Source organism: Nycticebus coucang, chromosome 12, assembly GCF_027406575.1.
Source record: "Nycticebus coucang isolate mNycCou1 chromosome 12, mNycCou1.pri, whole genome shotgun sequence".
In the NCBI taxonomy this organism is placed as follows: domain Eukaryota; kingdom Metazoa; phylum Chordata; class Mammalia; order Primates; family Lorisidae; genus Nycticebus; species Nycticebus coucang.
In genome coordinates, this window is record NC_069791.1 from 70,846,018 (window position 1) to 70,869,985 (window position 23,968).

Genomic DNA, 23,968 nt, shown 5'->3' on the forward strand with positions numbered 1-23,968 from the left:
CAATCAACCAGGAGGCGGGGGTGCCGGCGCTCAACTAGAAGGGCTAGAAGCCGAAAGAACGCAGGCAGGGAGCGCCTAGCCCTCTTCCAAGGAAGACCAATCGCAAGCAAGATACAGGGAAGTGACTGTCAAGAAGACCAATTAAGTCGTCCAGAGGGAACCTGGCCCGGCCTCTTCTGTGAGGGACGGCTCTACCTACCAATAACATGGGCGAGAAGGAGGTCCCTTCGCTAAGGAGGAGGCGGGTGAGCTAGAACTTTGAGGCTGAGGTAAAGAATGAGAGCACGGCGAGCTGGGCTGGCTGGGAATTCAGATGGGGCTGGAGTAGCAAGCCGGACGTGTTAGTGAGCTAGCCAGCATCGAGGGCGTGAAAGAGCTTGAAGGGAGCCGGGTGACTGTCCAAAGCCAGTGCGCAGGCGGTTGTCGCCGCCTAAGGGGTCGCGCAGGCCACTTCCGGCTGCTGAGGCTCTCGGGACCCCCGGGCTGGGGGAGGGCGGGCGGCCTTCCAGAGCCTGGAAACTCCCAGTTCGCGTAGGGAGGAAGTAGGTAGAGTGTTGCCTGACCTGCATCCTCACCAGAGGAGCTCCCTTGGGCAGGATTGAGATGGCCACACGTGGGGACCAATCACTTAGAACAAGCCTGTCGAATGTAGAAACTGAGGCAGAGGGAAGTCCATGAGTTAAGCAAAATCAAACAGCAAGTTCCCTCACGGCTGGCCCTAGAAGGCAGGTCTCATTCCTTCACATGGAGCCCTTCCACGCTTCCTCAGCTTTCACAGGGGACTTTTTTCTACTCACCACCTCTTGTTTGCCTCCTGGGGTGAAATAGATAAAGGGGGCTCAAATGCAAGAGGAAGCGGAAATGCTTTTTCTGTCTACTTGGAGGTCTTCGAAGTGGCGTTAAGTCCCACAGTCCCCTTAGTATGTTGGTAGTTGTCCAGCCACAAGAACTTTCCTAAGTCATACCTTAGATGTTGATATTCCTAAACAGTTACTGAATTACTAAAATTGCATCTTAGGGTATCCCAAACTTGCTCTTTACCAGTCACCATACATAAAGGAGTTTGATTGGAGAGCCAGTCTGTTAGCGCAATGAATGACAGATCTGTAATACCTATAGGGAGGGCTAGTTGTCCAGCAGGACCAAGTTCCTCTTAGCTCCTTTAAGAGCCTGCTAGTCCTTAGATTTGTTGATGCAGATCTTCTGCTTGGAAGTGGACAGACTCAACCCCAACTCTTGCTGTTTCTCGTCATAAGTGTCATCACCCATAAGACAGAAGCTACTAGCAAAGACTCTGGAAGAGATCCTAAACTTTCAGAGCAAATCTATACTTCTCCTACCCTAATAAGTTACCCTTCATATATTCAATGATATTGCTGTCCCTCAGGAAAGCAGTCTGCTTTTGGATATGTTTTTCAAAAGCCTGTAAAGTTTGTACTGAATTGTCCCCACTGTCACCTGGTGCATGCTTTTGTGAGCTAAGTGGTCTTTAGTACCTTTCCCTCTCAACTGTCAAACTGAGTTTATACTCTTGAGCTACAAATCTCTGGAGACCCCAGCCTGCTAAGATGTGAAGAATTCACCAGTGTTTCTCTACAGAATTAGTGATAAAAGGGCCTCAAGGCCTCAAGTGGGAAAACTTCTTACTACTCTGAAAGAAAAGGCCTCATTGACCAGTAGTTCACACTTTATTTCTCCAATAGAATGCATGTCCCTGGAGCCATGGAAAGGCTAGAGATGAGTTAGAACCCAGAAGCTATCTAAGAGATAACATCCTGGGCAAGGTTGGGAATAGGTCACAGTGGCTGGACAGTGAGGTCACAGAGAGGTTTGTTTGCCCCAGACTCCATGGGGGAGGGGCCTAGGCACAGGGACCTCGAGGTCTCCCAAGCCCAGGCAGGGGACATGGTGTGGGAAAGGCAGCAGGGACAGGGGCCAGGGAGCCGAGTACTGGGGGGCCAAGGGGCCTGGAGAGATGAGAGCAGGAGCAGGGAGGGGGCAGTCAGGATGGTGAGGAGAAGCCGGAGACAGAAGCTGCCAAAATTCACCACCGGGCTGTGCGGACGGGAGGAGGGGCTCAGGGTGAGGGAGGTGGCCACAAGAGATTTGGGAGGGGTTATTTAGAGAAGCTGGGTCAAGGAACAAGGCAGACAGGGAGGGATGGCCCATGAACCTGGAAAGAGAGATGGGAGGATTTGACAGCATCAAGCTGGAGTCAGATGAGCCCCAAGATAGGAGTCAATGAAAGACAGGCTAAGAAAAGGAAGAAAAGGTGGGCCCTCACAGAGCCCCTATGCTCCCCTTTCTCCTTGGGTAGGTGAAGCGGAGCTGCCCTTCTTGTGGCCCAGAGCCTGGGGGTGAAGAGAAGGGGAGAGGGAACCCAATTTCTTTCCAGTTGTTCCCCCCTGAGCTGGTGAGTCCTGGGGGGTGTTGAGAACAATAGGACTGGGAGCCCTACCACTGAAGGGCTACTGATGACCCCCACTTCCTCCCTCCTGTTACCAGGTGGAGCACATCATTTCATTCCTCTCAGTCAGAGATGTAGTCGCCCTAGGCCAGACCTGCCACTACTTCCACGAAGTGTGTGATGCTGAGGGCGTATGGAGACGCATCTGTCGCAGGCTCAGTCCACGACTCCGAGAGCAGGGTTCTGGGGTCCGGCCCTGGAAGAGAGCGGCCATTCTTAACTGTACACCTTCCCCAGAGCCTCCATTTCTCCTGGCCTCTGTCCTACCTATACTCTGTGCTCTATAAAGTTGCTTGATGACCTCTGCACTCCCAGCCAGCCATCTAGGGCCCTTTTCTCTGAAGTAATGTCTCCAATTCAAACATACTCTGTGGAGTACTTCTTCCAAGCCTCTGGAATCATCCTCCAAAAGATGCCCCACCCACAGCCCCCGTTAGCATCCCTGCCAAGCCGCCCTCTATATTCAAACCCTTAACCAATCTTACCCTGTGCAGGGCCCACTTCCCAAACATGGAGTTATCCCTCCTCTAAACAAGGGTTTCTCAACTGTGTCACTATTGATACTTTGGGTAAAATAATTCTTTGCTATAGGGGGCTGTCCTATGTGCTGCCAAGTGTTTAGCAATATTTCTGGCCTCTACCCATTAGATACCAATAGCAGTTCCCCTAGTTGTGACACCCAGTGTCTCCTGAGGGATAAAATCACCCACAACTTGAGAACCATGCTCTAAATCTCTCCCCTCTTCAGTGAGATAAGAGGGATCCAGAAAGCAGATCTAGAGCTGGGGGTGACAGGGTGACTAGCCTTCCTCAGTCATTCCTTTCCCCTCCTCTTGCTGCTGCTTTTGTGTCATTTTATTTTCCTTGATGTCTCTGAGGGAAGACCAAAGAAGTGGTTGGACCAAGGAATTGCTCACTAAGAAGCACATAGATGACCCTGGGCTGAGGTGGGACAGAGACTATAGTTCATACGTGGGGTGTAATCCAGATTTTCTTTCTACATCTACTTTGGAAGGGGTCTATAACTCAGTCCTGGACATAGGAAGGAGTTAAATACCAAGGTGCCTAAGAAATCTAGTTTGCCCAAGCTCTGACTCCTCTCCCTCATGTCATCCCATCCCTTGAATCTTCCATCTCCTTCCTCCTCCAGACACAAAGGGCCTGTATTTCCAGGCTTTTGGAGGTCGCCGCCGATGTCTCAGCAAGAGTGTGGCCCCGCTGCTAGCCCATGGCTACCACCGCTTCTTGCCCACAAAGGACCATGTCTTCATTCTTGACTACGTGGGAACCCTCTTTTTTCTCAAAAACGCCCTGGTCTCCTCCACCCTTGGCCAGATCCAGTGGAAGCGGGCCTGCCGCTATGTTGTATTGTGTCGTGGAGCCAAGGATGTGAGTGGTAGAACCCTGGCAGCTTAGAACCCAGCCCTCCTCTAGGGACCCAGGCCTGAGATGTCTTCCTCAGGACATCTGCCCTCCCATACCAGGAACCTGAAAACAAGTCCTCATTTCCCAATCCAGGACCTAAGTGTCTCATCTCCCACCCCAGGACCCAGTTGCCCCAGCCTCATGTCCTTTCTTTTCCCACAGTTTGCCTCAGACCCAAGATGTGACACAGTTTACCGTAAATACCTCTATGTCCTAGCCACTCGGGAGCAGCCCGGAGTGGTAGGCACAACCGGCAGCCGCGTGTGTGATTGTGTTGAGGTCTATCTGCAGTCCAGTGGGCAGCGGGTCTTCAAGATGACATTTCACCACTCCATGAGCTTCAAACAGATTGTACTCGTTGGTCAAGAGACCCAGCGGGCTCTGCTGCTTCTCACAGGTGTGGCCTAAAGCAGTGGTTTGCAAATTGCTGCCCACAGATTCTTCAGGACCTGTCATGGAGTGGGGGAAGAAGTGCAGGGGGAAGCCTCTTAGATAGGGTTCTGCATCCCACCTCATCCTGGTCTCAGTCGAGATAACTGTGTTTTTGTCTGTCTAGCAGTCTAGGATTCTGGATGATGTTTCTTTTTTCTTTTGGTTTTTTTTTTTTTTTTTTGAGACAGAGTCTCACTGTGTTACCCTTGGTAGAGTGCTGTGGCATCACAGCTCACAGCAACATCAAACTCTCGGACTTAAAAGAGATTCTCTTGCGTCAGCCTCCCAAGTATCTGGGACTATAGGCGCCCACCACAACACCCAGTTATGCATGTTTCATGTGAATAAAGGGCCTTGCTGCCAAAAAAATTGTTTGGAAACCACTGCTCTAGTGAATGCCTGATTTTTTAAATTCTTATCTCCCCAACTTCCACGCCAGGCACTCACTTTATACTGAAAACTACTTCTCGGTGTGTCCTGTACTTGCCCACATCCCCAAGCCTGAGACCCTCTGGATTTATGAATGCTAAGAAGGGCCCTAAATTCCTAGATCTGTCAGTCAAATTGAATTCTGCCAAATCTAAATGCTAAGTTTTCTCTCCCTCTCTGGGAGACTCTTCCCTTATTTCATTTCTACTCTTTTTCTTTCCTCCTTACTCTAGGACAATAAATGTTTCATCTCAAATAGCTTAGGGAGTCTGCTGGAACACTATCATGGATATTGGAGAGTCCCCTTCCCAACATAATTGTCTGTCTCTCCTCCTGACCCCCAGAGGAAGGAAAGATCTACTCTTTGGTAGTGAATGAGACCCAACTGGACCAGCCCCGTTCCTATACAGTTCAGCTGGCCCTAAGGAAGGTTTCCCGTTGCCTACCTCATCTGCGTGTGGCCTGCATGGCTTCCAACCAGAGCAGTACCCTCTACATCACGGGTAAGAAACACCTGCCTTCCTCTCAAGACCCCAGCCTCAGACAGACCCTCCAAATGCTGACATCCCTCACCCTTATGCAAGCTCTTTGGTGAACACTTTAGGGCATCCTAGTGAAAAAATGTGTTTAGGTTCCCAGGCATCATAACTGATGCATTTCTAATGGGCGTGAGACTCCCTGGATCTTGCAGTTTTCATCCCGGGTGGGGCTTTATCCTTAGGAAATGGGTGCCCAAAGCTGCTAAGCTGAGGGCTCCTGACCCCCCAGACCAGGGGGGAGTATATTTTGAGGTGCATACCCCAGGGGTGTATCGTGATCTCTTTGGGACCCTTCAAGCCTTTGACCCCCTGGACCAGCAGATGCCACTTGCTCTCTCACTGCCTGCCAAGGTAGGATACTGGAGGGATGGGGCAGACCAGAGTTCTGAGGCTTCAGGGTTTGGAAAGTACTGAGGGTTTGAAATATGGCAGGAATCAAATGATTGATCAGGAGGGACAGGGGACTCAGGGAGGGGGTGAACATAGAGGGCAAGGCCAAAAGAGGTTAGCTGGGGATGGCAGCTTAGTGGTTGGGAGATTCCAGAGCTAACTGAATGCCTACCTCCCTTTTCTTTCCTTTTTCTTTCTTTCTTTTTTTTTTTTTTTTTGCAGTTTTTGGCCAGGGCTAGGTTTGAACCTGTCACCTCCGGCATATGGGGCCAGTGCCCTACTATTTTGAGGCATATGGGGCCGGTGACCTACTCCTTTGAACCACAGGCGCCACCCCCCCTACCTCCCTTTTCTATCTTAACCTCTTAGATCCTTTTCTGTGCTCTTGGCTATAATCACCTTGGCCTGGTGGATGAATTTGGCCGAATATTCATGCAAGGAAATAACAGATATGGGCAGCTGGGAACAGGGGACAAAATGGACCGAGGGGAACCCACACAGGTGAGACTACTTCCCAGCAACTCTCATCCAGACCCCTTTCCTCCAATTTCCTAAACTGGATCTGTCTACTTCTCTAATTTCCATAGAATCCACTTTCTACTCCCCAGGAGAGTTAACCCAGTCAGTATGTAATGACTATGGGACTGTTGCAGGTTTCACCCAGGGTTGGCACTGAGACGTCAGGTTTCTGTGCAGTGCACCCTGTTAAGTGCAATGGGAATTTAGTGAAAGGTGGGGGCCCTGGATGGGCTAGAATAACTAGGAGAGGTGAGGTGTGAGCATGGCCTCATGGGTTAGATAGGATTCAGGTGGAGTAGGGAAAGGCATTCCATGGGAATGGGGTCAGGGACAAAGCTTGTATATACCTGGGACATTGACAAGATCGGCCTGACCAAAGCACAGAGGGAGTATTAGGAATCGGTGAGATATGGGGTGGTATAGATGGGCACAAGTCCAGAAAGGTATAGACTTGGGGAAGAGTTACTGCAAGTTCTAAAACAGGAGAAGGCATTCCCCAAGGGATGTCTGAGAACATGTCAGCTGGCCTCAGTGCACAGGAGATGAGAGTGGGAAGCCCACTAGGAGGCTGTTGAGTGATGGCAGCACTTGAAACAAGGGTCTGAGATTAGTACAGTAGCAGCACGAATAGAAAGGAACAGATATAGGAGGTGTTTTTGAAGAAAATGACCAGACCCTCAAAATTGATTAGATGTAAGAAGAAGGATATCAGGCAAAGCTGGCTCCTGAACAAAGATTGTATCACTAATAAATGTGAGATTTGGAAAGGGATACTGGTTTGAGGGGAAAGAAGGAGTAAATTTGGACTTCTTGCAGTGAGACTAAAACACTAAATTGGAAATTGGAATAAGGTAGAAAGAAAAAGAAATAGAGATAGAAGAGCAACTCAGAGTCCCGTTCCTCCCCCCCCGCCCCCCCCCCCGGAGGCAGGAGATGACAAAGAGATGCTTCTGAGTTTGGAGGCATACCCCTCTAACATCATATCCCAGAAGCATGGAAGTAAGAAGTTTCAGACAGGGTGGTTAATGGTGATAGTGTGACAATGCAGGTGTACATTTACTGATATGGAAAGATGGTCATATGATATTTTTACGTCAAAAAATACTTATGACCCCAGGTATGGCAACTCAGGCCTGCAATCCTAGCACTCTGGGAGGCTGAGCTGGGTGGATTGCTTGAGCTCAGGAGTTGGAGACCGGCCTGTGCCAGAGTGGGACCCTATCTCTACTAAAAATAGAAAAATATAGCTGAGTATTGTGGTGGGTGCCTATAGTCCCAGCTACTCAGGAGGCTGAGGCAAGAGGATCACTTGAGCCCACGAGTTTGAAGTTGCAATGAGTTAGGACATCACAGCACTCTACCCAGGGCAACAGAGTGAGACTCTTGTCTCAAAAAAAAAAAAAAAAAATTATGAAATGATTCACAAAGTATGCCCTATTTTTTGTTTATAAATACAATTTATGTGCATTTGCTTAGGCAACAGTGAAGAATACCTAGCAAGATGTTAATAGTGGGTAGTGGGATTTCCAGTGACTTTTAATTAAATTTTGCTTGCCAATATTTTGTAATTTTTCTCTAAGGACCATAAATTACTTATCTCTGTCTTCCAACTTAAAGCAAGGCACTAACAGTATCAGGAAAATGAGCATGTAGGAGAGGCCCTGAGATTTAGCAGCTGGGAGGTCCAAGTGCCTTTGGAGATCGTGTCAGTAAAATAGTAGGGAGAGAAGCTAGCTCATAAGATGTTTCAGGAAAAACTGGCTGTGGTAAGGAACAAGAATGTGGTCAGCCTCAAAGCATTCATGTAGCCAACCATGATGCTTAAAAGAGAGAGACAGGAGGTAACTGGCATCAAATGGAAATGTTTTCTCAAAATAGGATGGCCATTTTGGGAAAGAATGAGGTGACAAATTAAAAATGCTAGAGAAGGGGGTGGCGCCTGTCTCTCAAAGGAGTAGGGTGCCAGCCCCAGAGGTGGCGGTATATTCAAACCTGGCCCTGGCCAAAAACTGCAAAAAAAAAAAAAAAAAAATGCTAGAGAAGGAAGGTCTTTTCTCAGGGAGCTAACCTGGAATTGCACAGGGAGGGAGAGAGGTCTTAACCCTGGGGAAGAGGAAGGCTAGTCCTTCCCTGAGGCTGGAAGACAGGATGAGAAGACTGGTGTAGACCCTCAGGCTAAGAAGGGGTAGATAGCAGGCCCTAATCTCAGACAAGGAGCTTATTTTGGGAGGAGCAAAGATGAGGGACCAACAGAAATACAAAACCCCACTAGGTCAGACTTTTGGGGCTGCAGGGGTCAGCAGACCTTGAGGGAAGGGGGTTCTGGTTCCCATTTCTTCCCTCCCTAGTTTACATTCTTTCAGAGCCTTCCAGGCAACGTTCACTGGGCTGGACCCCCCCAGTCCCTTGGTGTCCCCCACTAAGGAACCCTGGCCATATATCCTCAGGTACATTATCTGCAACGCCCCATTGCCCTGTGGTGCGGCCTCAACCACTCCCTGGTGCTGAGCCAGAGCTCGGACTTCAGCAAGGAGCTGCTGGGCTGCGGCTGTGGGGCTGGGGGCCGCCTTCCTGGCTGGCCTAAGGGAAGTGCCTCCTTTGTCAAGCTCCATGTCAAGGTTAGAGCAGGGTTAGGCAAGTGGGCAACCAGGGAGGGCAGGAGCAATAAAGCCAGGTAGCCCACAGGACTCTAGCTGGGACTCCTGCAGAGACCCAGGGGTCCCATTACCCCAGCACCATCCCACCTCCCTTTTTTGCCACCATGTGGCAGACTCCCTCCCTTAGCAGACCCTGTTGGCCTCTACTGACCTCACATGACCCTGGGACTTAGCCAGTTATAGCTCACTTGCTGGTTCAGGGCTGGTCTGAGAGGAAGAACACAACAGGTGGATTAGCCCAGGCTCCCTGGGACACCTTCCCCCAATAAAAGCCCCATGTAGTTATGCCCCCTTCTCTCCTCCAAGGTCCCTTTGTGTGCCTGCTCCCTCTGCTCCACTCGAGAGTGCCTCTACATGCTGTCTAGCCATGACATCGAGCACCACCCCTCCTATCGGGACCTCCCAGCCAACAGGGTGGTGGGGACTCCAGAGCCCAGCCTGGGGGCTGGAGCACCCCAGGACCCTGGGGGGGCAGCCCGGGCCTGCGAGGAGTACCTCAGCCAGATCCACAGTTGCCCCACGTTGCAGGACCGCATGGAGAAGATGAAGGAGATTGTGGGCTGGATGCCCTTGATGGCTGCACAGAAGGATTTCTTCTGGGAGGCCCTGGACATGCTGCAGAAGGCTGCTGGAGGGGGTGGCTCAGGCCCCCCAACCCCTGAGAGCTGACCTCCCCCGCCTCAGCCTTACCCCTGGAGGGAATCTGGCCCTGGGCCAGGGGCTAAAGAGAGCTGGAGTGGCAGCAATGAACACTGTGTGTGCATGGGGTGGGATTGCAGGGTGGTGGGAACTGCCAGACTTGCCAGGGCAGGGCAGGAAACTGTTTTGTAAAATGTTCGGGGGCTGCCCAGGTGGGGCCCCCTACCTGACTATCATGGACAAGAGATTTGATGGACAAATAGAATAAAAGGCTGAAGCAAGGCCCAGTTTGGAAGCCTGGGACCTGGGAGGCATGTGGGATAGGGGCAGGTATGGGAGGGAGGGCAGAGCACTAGCAGCTCAAGTTCTCAGTTGTTGCACCTGAATCCTCCAGCATGTTGTCTCTCTACTTACGAAAAGCCACTCAGCCTTTTTGACTTGGAAGTCCTGGCCCCACCTGAAACAACTGGGTCAGCTTACTTGTCCCACACTTGGATCATCCCCATTGTGAGATGGCCACTTACTTCTGACCATAGAAAGTATCCTGCCTCTTTCCCTCATTCTTGTGATGGCAGCCCCCCCCCCCAATCTTCCTGCGCTTACCTCCTGGATCTGGTCTCATTTTCCCTTTTCTCCTTACTCTTTCTGCCTGTTCTTCAGTTATAGGACACCTCCTATACTATGCCTCTGTACCCCTCTCCTAAACTTTCAAATATTTGAGAGAAAAAAAGTGAGTAGAATTCTTTCTCCTTGGCCTAGCCCAGCCCAGGTGTGGAGAGAAGGCAGTAGAGCTAGGGTGGGTGGCTGGGAAGGGGGTGAGTGATTAGGGGTTGAGAGTGTAAAGAAGCACTTCCTCTGGTGCCTAGGAAGCAGGGAGTGGGGAAGTTCTGACACTTGGGGAGTCCTCAGGGAGGCCCAGAGGTTATATTTGCAGGATGCTTGGGGCACTGGACAGAGTAGTGTTGCAGATGACAGCACTTGATAACTAGATTATGGCCTCTGCTCCTCCTTATTCCACCTCCTACTTAGGTTAATATTTATGTGTCCTAGACCTAGAGCAGTCCCTGTCCCGCCTTCCCTGCCGCCCGCCCCACTGGCCAGTCCCCACGCCCACACACCCAAGGCTCCCTCATCTGGCACTGATTATCCTGCTGCTGCTGCTGCCGCTGCTAAACTCAGCTGCTGCCTCTGTCTAGAGGACCCCAGCGCCTGCCCCCCGGCCATGCTGCCTGCTACCACAGCCTCCCTCTTGGGGCCCCTTCTCACTGCATGGGCCCTGCTCCCTTTCGCTCAGGGCCAGACCCCCAACTACACCAGGTAGGTCTCTTGGCATCTTCCAGATAGCTAGAGTGAGCTTCAAAACCCTGATTCCTGGGGGGTTATGCCTATGGATCTTAATGGTTCCTTTGCTGACACACAACCCCCAGATTTCCCACCACACCACACTTCTCTGGCCCCATAGTTGTCCTCATTTGCTGCCAAGACCATGGTCCCCTACATGTCACCTCTGCTCTTATCCTTCCACCCTTCATCTTCTGGCCTAAGTCTCCCCATCCACCCTGACCCCTTGGCCCTCCTGGACCCTGAGAGAGCCAAGACTGAGCTTGCCTGGCAGCTAGACATTTGGGTTCCAGGAAGGAATTAGATGTTGTTGGTGGTGGGGGGTGGGGGCAGTGAGTGGAGACTTGGGAGTCAGATACTCAGCTAGAACAGGACAGGGTGAAGGGTGGAAGCACAAGGACCTGGCCTCCAGGTTCAACTTGAAGGCCTTAGTCCCTGCTGCTGCTCCCTCATTGCCCCCTCCCACACTGCCTCGTGGCTGTGTCCACATCTGGAAGTAGTTAGGCGGCTCCTGTCCCTGACTGCCAGGCAGTGTGAGGGGGGAGAGTGAGGGAGGGGGGCCAAGGAGGATTCCGGGAATTCCTGTTGGGTTGGGGGTGGGGAGGGGGGGTTGGAGTTGCTGGTCTTATCTTCTGCTGGAGTCTTTTCCCACCCCAATTCCATCCTGGCTGCCTGAGGCTCCCCAGGGTCCTGACAGCCTTTTTCCTTCCCTGGCTTTCATCCCCTGGTCTCTGTCCCCATTACCCCATTCCCATCTCTCCATTCTTCCCCTACTCCTCTTCTGTCCTTCAGACCCGTGTTCCTGTGCGGAGGGGATGTGACTGGGGAGTCAGGTTACGTGGCAAGTGAGAGTTTCCCCAACCTCTACCCCCCCAACAAGGAGTGCATCTGGACAGTGACGGTGAGAAGGCCCCTCTGGTTATTACCCATTATTAAAGTCTCTTGAGGCAAAAGCCTGACTGCTAACCCACACCTACCAGCACCACCTTCTGAACCTATGGTTTGTCCATGTGCTCTCCCCTTCGGTCACTGAGGGACCAGTCCCACAGTAACAAGTCCCTCACACCTTAGCTCTTAACCCTACCCTCAGCCTTCAGTCCCTTTCTAATCTCTCCAAATACCTCACCTCTTGTCCCTTGCACAAGGCATGAGCTGGGCTGCAGAGACCAGGCCCTCCCTTTGCCCCGAATGGAGAAGAGGAGATCCCTTCTGCCTGGACTGTGTCTGGCCTGACTTTGTGAGTCCCTACCATCAGGTCCCTGAGGGCCAAACTGTGTCCCTCTCCTTTCGAGTCTTCGACCTGGAGCTGCACCCCGCCTGCCGTTACGATGCTCTAGAAGTCTTTGCTGGGTCTGGAACCTCAGGCCAGCGGCTCGGACGCTTCTGCGGGACCTTCCGGCCAGCGCCCTTAGTTGCTCCTGGCAACCAAGTGACTCTGAGGATGACGTCGGACGAGGGCACTGGAGGACGGGGCTTCCTGCTCTGGTACAGCGGGCGGGCCACCTCAGGCACTGGTGAGACCTCCCTCACCTCCGCCTCCCTCTCTCCTGGCCCTGCCCCGGAATGGCCCAGCCCCCAGCCCTAACATTCACACATACCCCCACGCCCCGCGCCCAAGAGCCTAGGGCCCCCAATACCTCCCTTACCCATGTTCCTCACTAACTGCCCCTTCAGTCCCTCCTCCCCGTCTTCTCTCCCCCTCCCGCACCCACCACCCCCTCTTCCAGGCCCCCCCCCAGGCGCGAGGCGAAAATGGGTCACCGACCCGCGGGTGGAATGGGCGGCCTGGGGTTACTGGGACGGTGAGTAACTGCCCGCCCCCGTCCGCAATCGGGCTCCCTCTGACTGGCGCGAGGAGGTTCCCCAGGACTGGGGGACTGTCTAGGTTCCCCCGACCCGGAGCCCCCTGCACCCAGCCTTGGGCTTCCGATTGCGGTCCCATCAACCCCTCCTGGCGGCAGAAGTCTTCCTTGAAATGTTTCAGGCAGGGACTTTCCCCAAAGGGGCCTTGGGGACTGTGCCCCAAATCCAGGGCATCCTCACAGCGTAGGCCTTCCAGCCTGCAAAGGAAACTCTTCTGCCAGGCCGGGGAGATGGGATCTCCCAGGGGAAGAGGCGCGGTGTGGCCGCGGGTCTGGGAGGGACGAGAAGGGAGCGCGTTCAATTTCTTCTCCCCCTTCCTCTGCCACCTGGGCGCCGGCGTTGAGACATCTCTGAGCCACACTCTTTTTGGCTCCCCCTCTGCTAACCTACCCCTGCTTTCCTCCCCTTCTGGTCCCATCATCCTGAGACTCAGACATCCTGCCCGGGTTCCCAGCCTAGAGCTCTCCTCAAGCTGACTTCGGGTCTCCACCGCCCCCCACCCCCGCTCCTTTCTCCCCTCCCCAGAGCACCAATTTTGCGGGGGGCGGCTGGAGAAGGCCCAGGGAACCCTGACCACGCCCAACTGGCCCGAGTCCGATTACCCCCCGGGCATCAGCTGTTCCTGGCACATCATCGCACCCCCAGACCAGGTACCAACCCCCTGCCCGTGTTGCCCTTGGGGACCCAAACGGTACCCTCTAGCATCCAGTTAGCAAAGATTTATTGAACAACTTTTATGTCCCAAGCACTGAGCTTGAGCTGTTGGGCACCAAAACCAGCCAGATCCTACTTGCATGCAAACAAAAAATGTAAAATTACAAGAGTGCCTGTGGCTCAAGCGGCTTAAGGTGCCAACCACATACACCTGAGCTGGCAGGTTCGAATCCGGTCCGGGCCCGCCAAACAATGCTGCAACCAAAAAAATAGCTGGGCGTTGTGGGGGGCGCCTGTAGTCAGGCGGAGGCAGGCGAATCGCTTGAGCCCAGGAGTTGGAGGTTGCTGTGAGCTGTGATGTTACAGCACTCTACCCTGGGCGTTAGCTTGAGGCTCTGTCTCAAAAAAAAAATTACGAAAGTGACGAGTCTTAGGAGAGCGAGGTACAAGGTACAGATATAAACTAGTGCTTGGGGAGAGGCGTGGTGGTGGAAGTTTGTCCTCTGAGAGTGAGCCAAGAACTCGACTTAGCCAAGGACAGTGACGGACATCCCTGGAGGGTCCCGTGGATGTGTGGGATCCTCCAAGGTCCATGCAGGAGGCGGCGGGGGGCTGCCTGTGCCCAGGTGGCAGCCGGGTGGGTGATGAGAAGTACGGGCGCTGGGGTCCTGCCACACAGCTGTGCCTTGGCTCGCCGCCAGGTCATCGCACTAACTTTCGAGAAATTTGACCTGGAGCCCGACACCTACTGCCGCTACGACTCAGTCAGCGTATTCAATGGAGCTGTGAGCGATGATGCCAAGAGGCTGGGAAAGTTCTGCGGCGACGCGGTCCCAGGGTGAGGGGGCGGGACCTGGGCGGATGGTGGGTCCTGGGTTCCCCTCTTCCCAGGCGAGAGTGTAGAGGGACCAAACGGCTGCTTTGAAAGGTGGGGCTCAGCGGAAAGGTCGGGTTCTGGATTCTAGGCTCCAAATGGGCAGAGCAGATAGCCAGGCAAAGAGGAGGTTGTCTGCAAAGTCAGTGCAGCTGACTGGAAAGTGGAATTTAAAAGACCACCTGACTGGGGAGGAAGCGGGGGTGTACAGCCCACCTTGAAACCTCCCTCAATACCCCCCCACCTGCAGCCCCATCTCCTCCGAAGGAAACGAACTCCTCGTGCAGTTCGTCTCCGATCTCAGCGTTACCGCCGACGGCTTCTCAGCCTCCTACAGGATCCTACCGCTGGGCTCTGCCGAAGGGACAGCCCGGAACCCAGGAGAGGAAGCCCCACTCCTTGGCCCTAGCACTAAACCAGAAACTGGGCCCAAAGTCAAGACACCCACCAAGCCCCGACTCCCACCTGCAGAGAAATCAGAGGCAACTCCAGTAGGCTCTGGTGAGTATAGGAAGAGGGAAAAGGGGGACTCGGACTAAAGGGAGGTGTCTCAAAAAGTTCCTTCTTGGGCAGCACCTGTGGCTGGGTGGGTAGGGTGCCAGCCCCATATACCAAGGATGGCGGGTTTAAACCCGCCCCATTCAAACTGCAACAACAACAAAAAATAGTCGCGGGCGGCGCCTGTGGCTTAAGGAGTAGGGCGCCGGTCCCATATGCCGGAGGTGGTGGGTTCAAACCCAGCCCCTGCCCAAAAAAAAAAAAAAAAATAGTCGGGCTTTGTGGCAGTAGCCTGTAGTCCCAGCTACTTGGGAGGCTGAGGAAAGAGAATCGCCTAAGCCCAGGAGCTGGAGATTGCTGTGAGCTGTGATGCTATGGCACTCTACTGAGGGCAATAAAGTGAGACTCTGTCTCTATTAAAAAAAAAAAAAACCCAAAAAACAAAAAGTTCCTTCTTGGCTCATTTATTCATCAATTCCAACACTCACTGTGCCTCCATGCCAATGGCCCGTACTGGGTGTTAGGACCCAAAGCTGGAGGGAGCTCTAAAGGAGTTCAAATCAATGAGGTTGTTACAGGGAAAGTGGTCCTTCCTACCTGCTAAATAGGTCACCCTCTACCTACCCCTGCTTCTTCCTAGATACACTCAGTGTCTCCTGCCCAAAGCAGTGCCGGCGGACAGGCACCTTGCAGAGCAACTTCTGTGCCAGCAACCTAGGTAAGAAGTCCCCACACCTGCTGCCAGCTCCTCTAACCACCTCCACTCCTAGTTCCAGTCCTGTCCTGGCCTCCTGTCTCATCTCTTACCCCCATTCTCCCACAGTGGTCACTGCCACAGTGAAGTCCATGGTCCGGGGCCCAGGGGAGGGCCTCACTGTCACTGTCAGTCTCATTGGCGTTTACAAAACCGGAGGACTAGACCTGCCCTCTCCACCCACTGAAACCTCCCTGAAGTTTTACCTGCCTTGCAAGCAGTGCCCCTCCATGAAGAAAGGTAACAAAGATGTGGGGAAATGAGGAGGAGGGAACTTACTACACTAAGATGACAGGTGTACAATGTGAGGGGATGCATTGCATGATGTGTGGTCAATGACAGGAACTCACAATTCCTCCCTCTCTCCAGGAGCCAGTTATCTGCTAATGGGCCAGGTGGAAGAGAACAGAGGTCCCGTCCTTCCTCCAGAAAGTTTCGTGGTTCTCTATCGGCCCAATCAAGACCAAATCCTCACCAACCTAAGCAAGAGGAAGTGCCCCTCCCAACCAGCACCAGCTTCTGAGTCCCAGTTCTGAAATCCGGGCCAGCTTCAGCCCTATTCCTAAGCCTCCCTTTCTTTCTTTTTTTTTTTTTTTTTGTATTTTTTTTTTTTTTTAGACAGAGTCTCACTATGTTGCCCTCAGTAGAGTGCTGTAGTGTCACAGCTCACAGCAACCTCAAACTCTTGGGCTCAAGCCATTCTCTTGCCTCAGCCTCCCAAGTAGCCGGGACCGCAGGCGCCCACCACAACACCCAGCTATTTTTTGTTGCAGTTGTCACTGTTGTTTTAGCTGGCCTGGGCTGGGTTCAAACCTGCCAACTTTGGTGTATGTGGCTGGCGCTGTAACCACTGTGCCAAGCCTCCCTTTCTTATCCAAATAAATGTTTCTTAATTGAGGAAGGTGTCAGGTCTCCATTTCTGTAGTTTAGGGGCCCATCTTGGGAATTTCTTTTCCTGCTTTCATTCATTTACTCAGCACAATTTACTATACAGAATTGTTTAAGAATTGAGTCACATCTTGTTACTCCTTTGCTCAACCCCCCCCCCCCGTAGTTTCCCATTGGTCTAGGAATAAAATTCAAAGTCTTATTGTGGGTTCAAGGTTCTAGATAATCTGCATTCTCCCTACTCTTCATCTCTTATTATTGTCTCCCTTGCACCCGTTAGTTCCAGTCATGTTGGACACTTCCTTTCTCATGTCTAGTACACATCTGGCTTGGGTCTTTGCTGTTTTCTCTATCCAGAATTCTCTTCCTACGTCCAGTCAGATCTCTGCTCAAAGCTCATCCTAGTCAATCTTTCATTTGTTCATTCCAAAAGGCAGACACTGTTTTAAGTGCTGAAAATACAACAGAAAACAAAGTCCCTGCTCTACCAGGAGAGAACATTTTCCCAGAGGAGAAACAGTAAGAAGTCAAGTAGCACTATAAGTGCTATAAATAAAACACAGACATGATAGGGGAACAAAGGGGCATGAGAGAACAAAGGGGAATGATGGGGCTAAGAGAAGGCTTTCAGATAAGATCAACTATGTTTTTGGTAACTATGTGGCTTAAGGTGAAATTTCTTCACCTTACCCAGTCTGTTTCCTCGTCTGTAAAAGGTGTCGAAGATTCGAAGCGGCAGGGTTTGGCAAATCTTAATTTCCTGTGCAAATGTGAGTGATATGCTTACAGGAAGGAGCCGGGCAGGAGACAAGCCCTGGCTGGGCTGAGATCAGAGTCCCAGCCGGGAGAAACCTCCAACTAGTACCACGGAAAACAGGCTTTAGTTTCTGCAGAGGATTCTAGGAGAGCCAGGAATTGAGGAAAAGGGATTCCTTATGGGAAATCTGGCAATTCGGACGGACACAGAGCCGGGAGGAAAGAACAAAGCCCTGCTCAAAACTCCGCCCCCGTCTCTCGGAGTTATTCTGAGCTGGAGTTCAAGCCAGAGACGTCAGTGAAATTCTTACGCACCTGGGATCAAGCCAATCGCTGGGGCTGGAGGAAGGGGCGTCTGTGTGGTCTTTAAGCGTACCAATCGACGTGTACTTACGGCGGAAACGAGGCATCCCTGGCCAATGACAAAGGTCGTACGGCGGAAGTGCAGAAGAGACTCTCGTGAACCTGCCATCCTTGGTCTAGCCGCAAGCTGATTGGCAGACGCTTTGACCACAAGGTGAGTGTCACACCACAGGCGACCGTTCGGAGGCGGAAGCTGGACAGGGCCGGGGCCAGAGCTCAAGGGAGGGATCTGAGACGCAGATAAGGTCTCCCGGAAAAGAGGCCGCAACAGCGGGCGAAGACTGGGAGAGGGGAATGGGTGGGACTCGAAGCGGGGCGGGGTTTAAGAGGACCGCGAACTGGACCTCCAGTAAAGGCCCGGGTTGGAAGCAGAGAGGGGCCAGGTTTAACGGGATGGGCGTGGCGATCCAGGTGGGGTTTAGGGGCGAATCTAAAGGAACCTGGGGCAGAGCTGAAAGAGGGAAGAGTTTGGGAGACCGGGGGCCGGGTCTGCGGTAGACCCATTCAGCAGGGTTCGGTGGCAGCAATTCATGTCCTGCCCCCCGAGTTCATCTTGTCCCCTTTCGCCCCTAACATCACCAGGTCTACACTCAGGCCCTGTCCCCTGAGCTCTGCCCTCGGATGTCCGACCGCCCAGAGCCTGCATGCGCCGTGGGGCGCCCCAGGACCAAGAGCTGGTGGGCCCAAGGGCCCCTGGCCGGGGGTCCCGGGGCGCCCCTTCTTCTTTGGGAACCATTGTCCCGGTCCTTGTCTTTCCCCCGGATCTAGTATTTAGGGCAGACCAGCGGAGCGGTCCCCGGCAGCTGTTGACTCTCTATAACCCCACAGGAACTGCACTTCGTTTCCGAGGTAAAGGGACGGTCTCCTCATGCAAAGGATCTGTGAACTAGGTGCAGGACATTGGGGGTCTAAATGGGATGGAGGAATCAGAAGGGTAGGGTCAAACGTCCAGCCTTGGTGAACTGGGAGAGTCATGTCCAGCTTGGAGTATAAGGCAGAGGGAACTCCAGCGACCCACCTTGGGCAGGGCTTGCCGAGGGTCTCTTATCGTGTCTTTATCCCTCAGTTCTGTGCACAGCACCTGCCAAATACAGGGTGTTTGACGCAGAAGGATATGTGAAGCCTCAATCCTGCATTGACATGTGAGTGAGTTGAGAGGGTGGGGAGGCTGAGAAGCCAAGGGTCACTGCCACCTGTTGTCTTAGGTCTGAGAACTTGTCTTTAACATGTTTTCCTCACCTTATCTTCTCCCTAAGGGAAAGGCTTCTGTTGGGGGGAGGCCTGGATTTACTTGTTTTACTGCCTCTCACTCACTTCCCCTCAATGGGCCTCTCTCCTACCTTGGAACCAGTGTGATTCGCCATGTGGCTCCCATTCCCAGCCACTATGATGTCCAGGACCGCTTCCGCATTGAGCTGTCTGAGGAGGGCGCTGAGGCCCGAGTGGTGGGACGAAAAGACATCACCTCAGTTCTGAGAGCCCCAGCATCCCCCCTTGAGCTTCAAGGACATCTGGATCCAACACCCCACCCAGGGCCTCCTGCTGGGACAGCACCACCCACAGCCAGACACTTCCAGGAGAGTGAGTTGGGAGATGGGGATTCTTGAGTTCTATAGAGAGGCAGGAACTAGTACCACCCTAGAGATAAGTTATGTTGAATTTGAAGAGGTCTCCTGGTCAGTCTTTTGCCTTTTAGTGGAGAAGTTACTAGGTGTTGAGATTTTGTATCAATTAAGGGGGGAAAATGATGTTATAATTTCTCTGTTTTTGCGTTCTACTTAGAGGAAGTGTTCTTCCTTAGCTCTAACTGCAGTATTTCCTATCATGTGCTAGTTTATTTCAGTTCAATAGGAAATCTGTATTGATAATTAATGTTGTACCAAGTTGTGTGCTGGGTATGGGAGTTGGAGAATGGTCTCTGTCTGTCAAGATAGGTGCACAGAAGATAGTTGTGAAGACAGAGTGAATGGTGAGGAACCAGAAGAGACACAGTTTCGTGTGGTTGTAGGGACAAAGGCTCCAGGGAAGACACAGCATGCCCCTAGAAGGGCATAAAAAGTAGATATGCCTTCCATGTTCAGCCTCCTTTCTAAGCCATTGGGCTGGGCAACAGTGGGCACTGCAGCTTCTGATGAGTCTTATTTCACAGACTCCCACCAGCAACTGGCCACTAGCTCCTTCCTCCTGTTCTTGCTGACGGGGATCATCTCTGTGGCCTTCCTACTGCTTCCACTTCATGATGAACTTGGCAGCCAACTGCCTCGAGTCCTGCACGTCTCCCTGGGACAGAAGTTGGTGGCAGCCTACGTGTTAGGTGAGCATGGTTGTAGATGGGGATCCAGGCCCCAGAGAAAGGGGTTCATGGGCTAGAGGGAGAGCTAACAGAATCCTTTGGCTGCTCATTCACTCTGCTGTTTCTTTGTCCCTTCTCCAGGCCTCCTAACCATGGTGTTTCTCCGGACCTGAGCCCCCTGCTCAAACTGCCCCCCTACCCCTGACCTGGGCAGGGACTTGAAACAGCCACTGTGATGCCCTTACCTTGCCTCAACTCCTTTCTTCACCTTCCTGCCTACCCCACCCTCCAAAAAAATACCCAGGGATTTGTACTCATTTTCCAAGTTCAATAAAATGCATTTTTAAAATGAAAATGAGAAATGTAGGGTACTTGCCTCTGTCTTTTTTGGTACCCAGACAGTAGAGAGGCCTAGTAAGGAGCTAGAAGACCTGGTTTACCCCTGGTGCTGCATCAGAAAAACTGTGTGACCTTGAGCAAGTCTTTTTCTTCTACTTCTAAAATGAGAGCAATGGGCAGGTTGATTCTTTTATTTATTGTTTTTTTTTTTTTGAGACAGAGCTTCACTATGTCACCCTCGGTAGAGTGTCACGGTGTCACAGCTCACAGCAGCCTCAAACTCTTGGGCTTAAGTGATTGACTTGCCTCAGCCTCCCAAGTAACTGGGACTACAGGCGCCCACCACAACGCCTGGCTATTTTTTTTGTTGTAGTTTTCATTGTTTGGCAGCTTGGTCTGGGTTCGAACCTGCCAGCCTCGGTGTGATGGGCACCCTAACCGCTGAGCTATGGGCACTGAGCCTATCTTTTTATTTTTTTTTTTTGAGACAGAGTCTCACTATATTGCCCTTGGTAGAGTGCTGTGGCATCACAGCTCACAGCAACCTCAAACTCTTGGGCATAAGCGATTTTCTTGTCTCACCCTCCCAAGTAGCTGGGACTTACAGGTGCCTACCACAACGCCTGGCTATTTTTTTGTTGCAGTTACCATTGTTGCTTAGCTGGCCCACGCTGGGTTCGAACCCACTAGCCTCGGTGTATGGCCAGCACCCTACGCACTGAGCTACAGGCACCACTGGGCAAGTTGATTCTTAAGATCAGCTTTAACCCTAGAAGAGAATCCTGCCTTTAAGCCAATGTACCTAACCTAAAAAGAGACAAACAAAAATACCACTTGATCATGCCCCTGCTATAGAACTCAAGTCCCACCATCTGGAACCAACAGAGCTTCCTGCCAGGGTTGCCTACATGTTTATAATCCCTAGAATCCTCTTCTGCCTTTTTGACGCATTATTTGTTTTTGTCAAAGTCCCTACCAAGATGTGGGGAAATGGCTTTGCCAAATATAAGCCCACCTTAACCAGGCTGGAGAGACTAAGGCACAGGAAAAGAATAGAATCATCAAAGGCAGGCTAGGCCAGGCGTGGTGGCTCATGGCTGTAATCCCAGCACTGTGGAAGGCCAAGGCAGGTGGATTGCCTGAGCCCACAAGTTTGAGACCAGCATGACTGAGAATGAGACCCTGTCTCTAAAAATAGCCGAGTGTTATCATGGGCTCCTGTAGTCCCACCTACTTGGGAGGCTGAGGCAAGAGAATCACTTAAGCCCAGGAGTTTGAGGTTGCTATGACCTGTGACTCCACGGCACTACACTAAGGGTGACAAAATGAGACTGTCTCAAAAGAAAGAAAAGACAGGCTGTCAGCCCACTTGCCTTCCCAGGCAGAAAGCCAGTGACACTGGGCCGATTGCTAACGGGGGACAAAGAGCAAGGTAAGGTTGTTAAGACAGATCCAGTCTGTTAAACCACTGGAAGGTTATCAGTTATTCCAGCTTTACTTTGAGGGCTTGGAACCTGCCCTACTACCCTGGGAGTCTTGTCCCTGCCACACCCAGAGCTGACCCCAGTGGGGCGTGGCTACAATAGTGTGCAGAAAATAGGTCTGCAGTCTGTGTCTGGGAATCCGGGGAGGGCTAGTGCTATGGCCCAGCAAACCATTCACACTGAACTGGCTGTCGCCATGTCCCCAAAATGCATTTGAGGTACCACACAGGTTGGTGATCCTGATAGTATTTGCTATGAAAAGGCCTTGTTGCTGGCTTGGTCAAGAAGGCTTTCTGAGACACAGTTGTGAAGGGGTGGTATGCAGATGGGAGGGACTTGGGACACAGACTTTTTTTTTAAGTAGATATTTTAAAAAACAATACTGAACTTATAGCAATTGGAGTGGGAATATACTAGTTTCCTATGGCTGCTACAACAAATTACCACAAACTTAGTGGTTTAAAACAACACAAATTTATTCTCTTACAGTTATGGGATTAGAAATCCAGAATGATTCTTCTGACACTAAATTCAAGGGCTGCATTCCTTTGGGAGGCATTGAGGGAGAATCTTAATTTCCTTGTCTTTTCCAGCTTCTAGAGGCCATCTGCATTCCTTGTTTTGTGGCCTTTTCCTTAATCTTTAATGCCAGGAGTATAGCATCTTCAAATCTCTTTGACCCTTTGCCTTTCCTTTCTCACTATCTCTTTTCTATCGCTGACCTTCTTGTCTACTTTTAAGGTCTCTTGTGATTACATCCCCACCTCAATCCAGGTAATCACCCTGTGTTAGTTTGCTAGGGCTGCCTAACAATGCCACAAACCAAGTAGTTTAAACAACAGAAATTTATTTTCTCACAGTTCTGGAGGTTAGAAGTCCAAGATTGAAGTGTCAGCAGATTTGGTTTCTTCTGTGGCCTCTCTTGGCTTGCAGGTGGCCACCTACTGTGTCCTCACATGGTCTTTCCTCTGTACATGCACATCCCTGGTATCTCTCTGTGTCTAATTTTTCTCTTTTTATAAGAATACCAGTCAGATTGGATTAGGACCTATTTATTTATTTTAGAGACAGAGTCTCGCTTTGTTGCCCTCAGTAGAGTGCCATGGTGTCTCAGCTCACAGCAACCTCCAGCTCTTGAGTTTAGGCGGTTCCCTTGTCTCAGACTCCCGAGTAGCTGGGACTATAGGTGCCCGCCACAATGCCCAGCTATTTTTTATTGCAGTTTGGCAAGGGCCAGGTTTGAACCCACCACCCTTGACATATGGGGCCAGCACCCTACTCACTGAGTCACAGGTGCCGCCCAAGATTAGGACCCATTTTAACTTCACAGCCTCATTGTAACTTCATCACCTCCTTAAAGGTTCTATCTCTAAGCACAGCCACTTTCTGAAGTAATGGGGTTAGGGCTTCAGCATATCAGCTTGAGGGGGCAGCCCACCACACTCTTCATCTCAAGAAACTTAACTTATTCATCTCAAGGTAACATTAGCAAAGTCCATTTATTTTTTTTATTATCATTTATTTTTTGAGACAGAGTCTCAAGCCCTGGGTAAAATGCCATGGCATCACAGTTCCCAGGAACTTGCCTCAGTTTTTTCTATTTTTAGTGGAGAAGAGGTCTCACTTTTGCTCAGGTTGGTCTTGAACTCGTGAGCTCAAGCAATCCTCCCAGAGTGCTAGGATTACAGGCTTGAGCCACCTCATCCAGGCTGCAAAATCCATTTAGTCTTATTAGGTAATGTTCATTCATAGGTTTCAGGGATTAGGACATGGACATCTTTGTCCGGACTATTATTCTGTCTACCACCTGAAGCAAATGGACAAGGTAAAGAAGGGCTGAGAAGCTGCTTCAGGAAATTTGTTCTGGATTGTGTCATAGAAGCAAATAGTCAAGGAGGTTTCTGACCCAGTTCAGGGTCCTGAGAACCCACCAATTAAGGCTCAGGGGAGTAAAATGAAACAGTTGCATTCTGAAACCCAGGGGCTGGCATTTACCAAGTCCTAGACTAAGAGGCCTTTACTTCCCAGTGTCCTGAGGAGCTGGATGAGACCTCTCACACTATTCTGGGAACAAGAAAGAACACAGTAGGTGGACCCTAGAATTTATGTGACTGCTCTGGGTGTGAAGCTGTGATTCAAGGTAAATGAGGCTGAGTGCAGTGGTCACACCTGTAATTCTAGTACTCTGGGAGGCCAAGGAAGGAGGATCACTTAAAGCTCTTGAAGCTGTGAGTAAAGGTAAATGAGGCTGAGTGCAGGGGTCACACCTGTAATCCTAATACTCTGGGAGGCCAAGGAAGGAGCATCACTTGAAGCATCTGTACAAAAAATGGAAAATTAGCTAGGCATGATGGCAGGTGCCTG

The 23,968-nt window shown here is 51.5% G+C and overlaps 3 protein-coding genes across 7 annotated transcripts; all 3 read left to right on the plus strand.

Annotated features, from left to right (window-relative positions):
* Nucleotides 1-33: 33 nt before the first annotated feature.
* On the plus strand, nt 34-9,779 carry FBXO24 (F-box protein 24). Of its 4 annotated transcripts, none has more exons than XM_053558045.1 (10): nt 34-245; nt 2,318-2,413; nt 2,506-2,689; nt 3,618-3,856; nt 4,055-4,289; nt 5,098-5,256; nt 5,522-5,643; nt 6,052-6,183; nt 8,649-8,819; nt 9,165-9,779. In XM_053558045.1, exons 1-10 carry the CDS (start codon nt 207-209, stop codon nt 9,525-9,527), a joined length of 1,740 nt encoding a protein of 579 aa, XP_053414020.1. In that variant the 5' UTR covers nt 34-206; the 3' UTR covers nt 9,528-9,779. The 4 variants fall into 4 exon arrangements, with proteins under 4 accessions (XP_053414020.1, XP_053414022.1, XP_053414023.1 ...); XM_053558049.1 differs by lacking the exon at nt 34-245 and adding an exon at nt 1,849-2,082; XM_053558047.1 differs by lacking the exon at nt 8,649-8,819 and having other exon boundaries at nt 112-245.
* An 806-nt stretch (nt 9,780-10,585) lies between these two features.
* Nucleotides 10,586-16,430, plus strand: PCOLCE (procollagen C-endopeptidase enhancer). The gene is made up of 9 exons (XM_053558050.1): nt 10,586-10,814; nt 11,631-11,739; nt 12,094-12,352; nt 13,227-13,351; nt 14,057-14,193; nt 14,480-14,730; nt 15,368-15,445; nt 15,551-15,721; nt 15,851-16,430. Exons 1-9 carry the CDS (start codon nt 10,720-10,722, stop codon nt 16,015-16,017), a joined length of 1,392 nt encoding a protein of 463 aa, XP_053414025.1. The 5' UTR covers nt 10,586-10,719; the 3' UTR covers nt 16,018-16,430.
* A 1,242-nt stretch (nt 16,431-17,672) lies between these two features.
* Nucleotides 17,673-20,136, plus strand: MOSPD3 (motile sperm domain containing 3). Of its 2 annotated transcripts, none has more exons than XM_053558057.1 (5): nt 17,673-18,337; nt 18,555-18,630; nt 18,870-19,069; nt 19,638-19,802; nt 19,923-20,136. In XM_053558057.1, exons 1-5 carry the CDS (start codon nt 18,133-18,135, stop codon nt 19,952-19,954), a joined length of 678 nt encoding a protein of 225 aa, XP_053414032.1. In that variant the 5' UTR covers nt 17,673-18,132; the 3' UTR covers nt 19,955-20,136. The 2 variants fall into 2 exon arrangements, with proteins under 2 accessions (XP_053414032.1, XP_053414031.1); XM_053558056.1 differs by having other exon boundaries at nt 17,675-18,337; nt 18,840-19,069.
* The last annotated feature ends 3,832 nt before the right edge of the window (nt 20,137-23,968 follow it).